This window comes from Balaenoptera musculus, chromosome 8 (assembly GCF_009873245.2).
Source record: "Balaenoptera musculus isolate JJ_BM4_2016_0621 chromosome 8, mBalMus1.pri.v3, whole genome shotgun sequence".
NCBI lineage: Eukaryota > Metazoa > Chordata > Mammalia > Artiodactyla > Balaenopteridae > Balaenoptera > Balaenoptera musculus.
The window spans coordinates 108,068,107-108,070,050 of record NC_045792.1 but is presented as its reverse complement, the minus strand read 5'-3'; the positions used below and the strand labels follow the sequence as shown (position 1 = coordinate 108,070,050).

Sequence of the window (1,944 nt, the reverse complement as noted above, 5' to 3'; positions counted from 1 at the left end):
CGGAGGCCTCAGCCTCCTGCCACGCCGGCAGAAATGGTGCAGGCCTGTCTCCCGTTGGCCCAGAGCACTGCCCACCTTGCTGGCCCTACACGTCAGGCAGGGTGGGGCAGCCCGAGGAGCTGAAGGCTTCCTCCCAGGGGGCTGGGCGGGTGGGCGGGAGGGGGCAGCTGGGGTTGGGTACCCCACCGAGTGCCGGAGCAGCTCAGATGGGGGAGGCATGATGACCTCACAGGGCCATTTTGTGAGTGACTTCCGGGAGCAAGCCGGGCCCTGTCCTCCCCATTCCACACCCGGGAGCGGAAGTCAGGGCCACCCCCAGGGCACTTCCCCGCCTCCAGAGACGGTGCGGCCAGGGTCCGGCAGATAACAGTGTTCATTCAAAGAGCATTTCCTTGCCCTTCAGACACCTGGGGTGGCCGCTCCCCCCAACCAACACACACTGAAGGAAGGGGCCACCCACTGGCCTCCCGCAGGAAGCTCACTGCACCACACCGGCTGGTAGAAAAGAGAACAAGTCAGGTAGTTTATTTGGAATGGACACATTATATATATATACACACACACACACACATATATATATACATATGTATGTGTATATATATTAAGACAGATGGTTTTAACACAAATACCATCAAAATAAATACATAGATAGTCCAATAATTTAATGCACCCGCACAGCGGGGGCGAGGCTCCGCGGCTCCGCACGGGAGGGTCCTTCTCTGCCGGGCAGGGACGCAGCCCCGGCCTCTGTCCTCGCCGTGGTCGGTGGCTGGGGGCCGCCGGGGCTTCCGCCGCTCTGGGCATTCCCTGAGCTCCTGCCGGCGCGGCCCGCGTCCGGCCCGACTCGTCCAGTGTGTGGCTCCTGTGGGGAGAGGGGGCAGGTTCAGGGAGCTGTGCCCGAGTCCGGCGGCTGAGCGAGCCGGGGTCCAGCCCGTTGGTCTCCCGAGGCCCGGACACGGAAGGGGCAAGCGACGGCTCCTGCCGCGCGCCCCAGCCGCGCCGCGTTGGCGAGGCCCCCAGTCCCCTCTCGACAGCGTCCCCTAGACGGGGCAGGACCTCCCCACGACGTCCGAGGTCGAAATCATCCTCCCCGAGGACCGCGTCCGGCGGGCGGGCGGCACTCACCGCGGCGGCACTCAGGGCGCGCGGGCCGTCCCGGCCTCGGGCTGCCCGACGGGCGCGGCGCGCTCCTGGCGGCTGCGGAAGTCCTGCAGGGCGCGGCGGTTCTGGAAGTCGATGAGCGCCAGTGTGATGGCCGCGTTCCAGCAGCTCTCGCCCGCACAGCGGAAGTCGATCTCCTTGCGGTCGGTGGTGACGATGGTGAAATAGACGTACTTGCCCGTGCGCTCCACGCAGTCCACCTTGAGGATGGAGTGGAAGCGCAGCTCCTTGGGGCGCGCGCCGGGGCCGGTGGGGAACAGGCTCAGGCATTCAGGGGTGAGCACGCCGCGCTTCTTCTTCCACAGCTGGAACAGGCTGTCGCTGCGCTTCTCCAGCTCGCCCTCGCGCAACACCTCCCCGGGGGTCTTCATGTCGGCCGGGTGCAGCTGGCAGAGGCGAAGGCGCTCCGGCGGTGGCGGCCGCTGCAATGAGCCCTGGCTCCCCGGCGCCGTGTTTATAGCGGCCCCGCCCCGCGCGCTCGGTCCGGCACGCCCCCTCTCGGCCACGCCCCGCGCCCCCTTCCTGGGCCCAGCCCGCCCCGGTCCCCCCAGCCTGGCCACCCCGGGGCTGCGCGCCGCATCCCCACCCCAGGTCGCCGAGGTCGCCCCCCTTCCCCTTGTCTGCTGCCCGCGCCCCCCTTCCCCGCTCCCCCGGCGCCCCAGCCCCCCGGCCCCGTGGGGCGACTCAATGGCCCCCACCCCGCCCCGGACGCCGGCCCCACGGAGGAATGCGCTGCGGCCCGCCCTGCCCGCGGTGACTCACTGCCGGGGAGCCGCGGGAAGC

The 1,944-nt window shown here is 68.9% G+C and overlaps 1 protein-coding gene across 1 annotated transcript; it reads right to left on the bottom strand.

The window, feature by feature from the left end:
- Positions 1–485: 485 nt before the first annotated feature.
- Positions 486–1,725, bottom strand: PHLDA2 (pleckstrin homology like domain family A member 2). Its single transcript, XM_036862384.1, has 2 exons — positions 1,126–1,725; positions 486–862 (listed from the first exon to the last, which is right to left on the bottom strand). The coding sequence occupies exon 1, from the start codon at positions 1,530–1,532 to the stop codon at positions 1,137–1,139; it is 396 nt and encodes a 131-aa protein (XP_036718279.1). The 5' UTR covers positions 1,533–1,725; the 3' UTR covers positions 486–862; positions 1,126–1,136.
- Positions 1,726–1,944: the final 219 nt, after the last annotated feature.

Coding starts and splice junctions, on each gene's coding strand:
- PHLDA2 (XM_036862384.1), bottom strand. CDS start 1,532: ATGAAGACCCCCGGGGAGGTGTTGCGCGAGGGCGAGCTGGAGAAGCGC.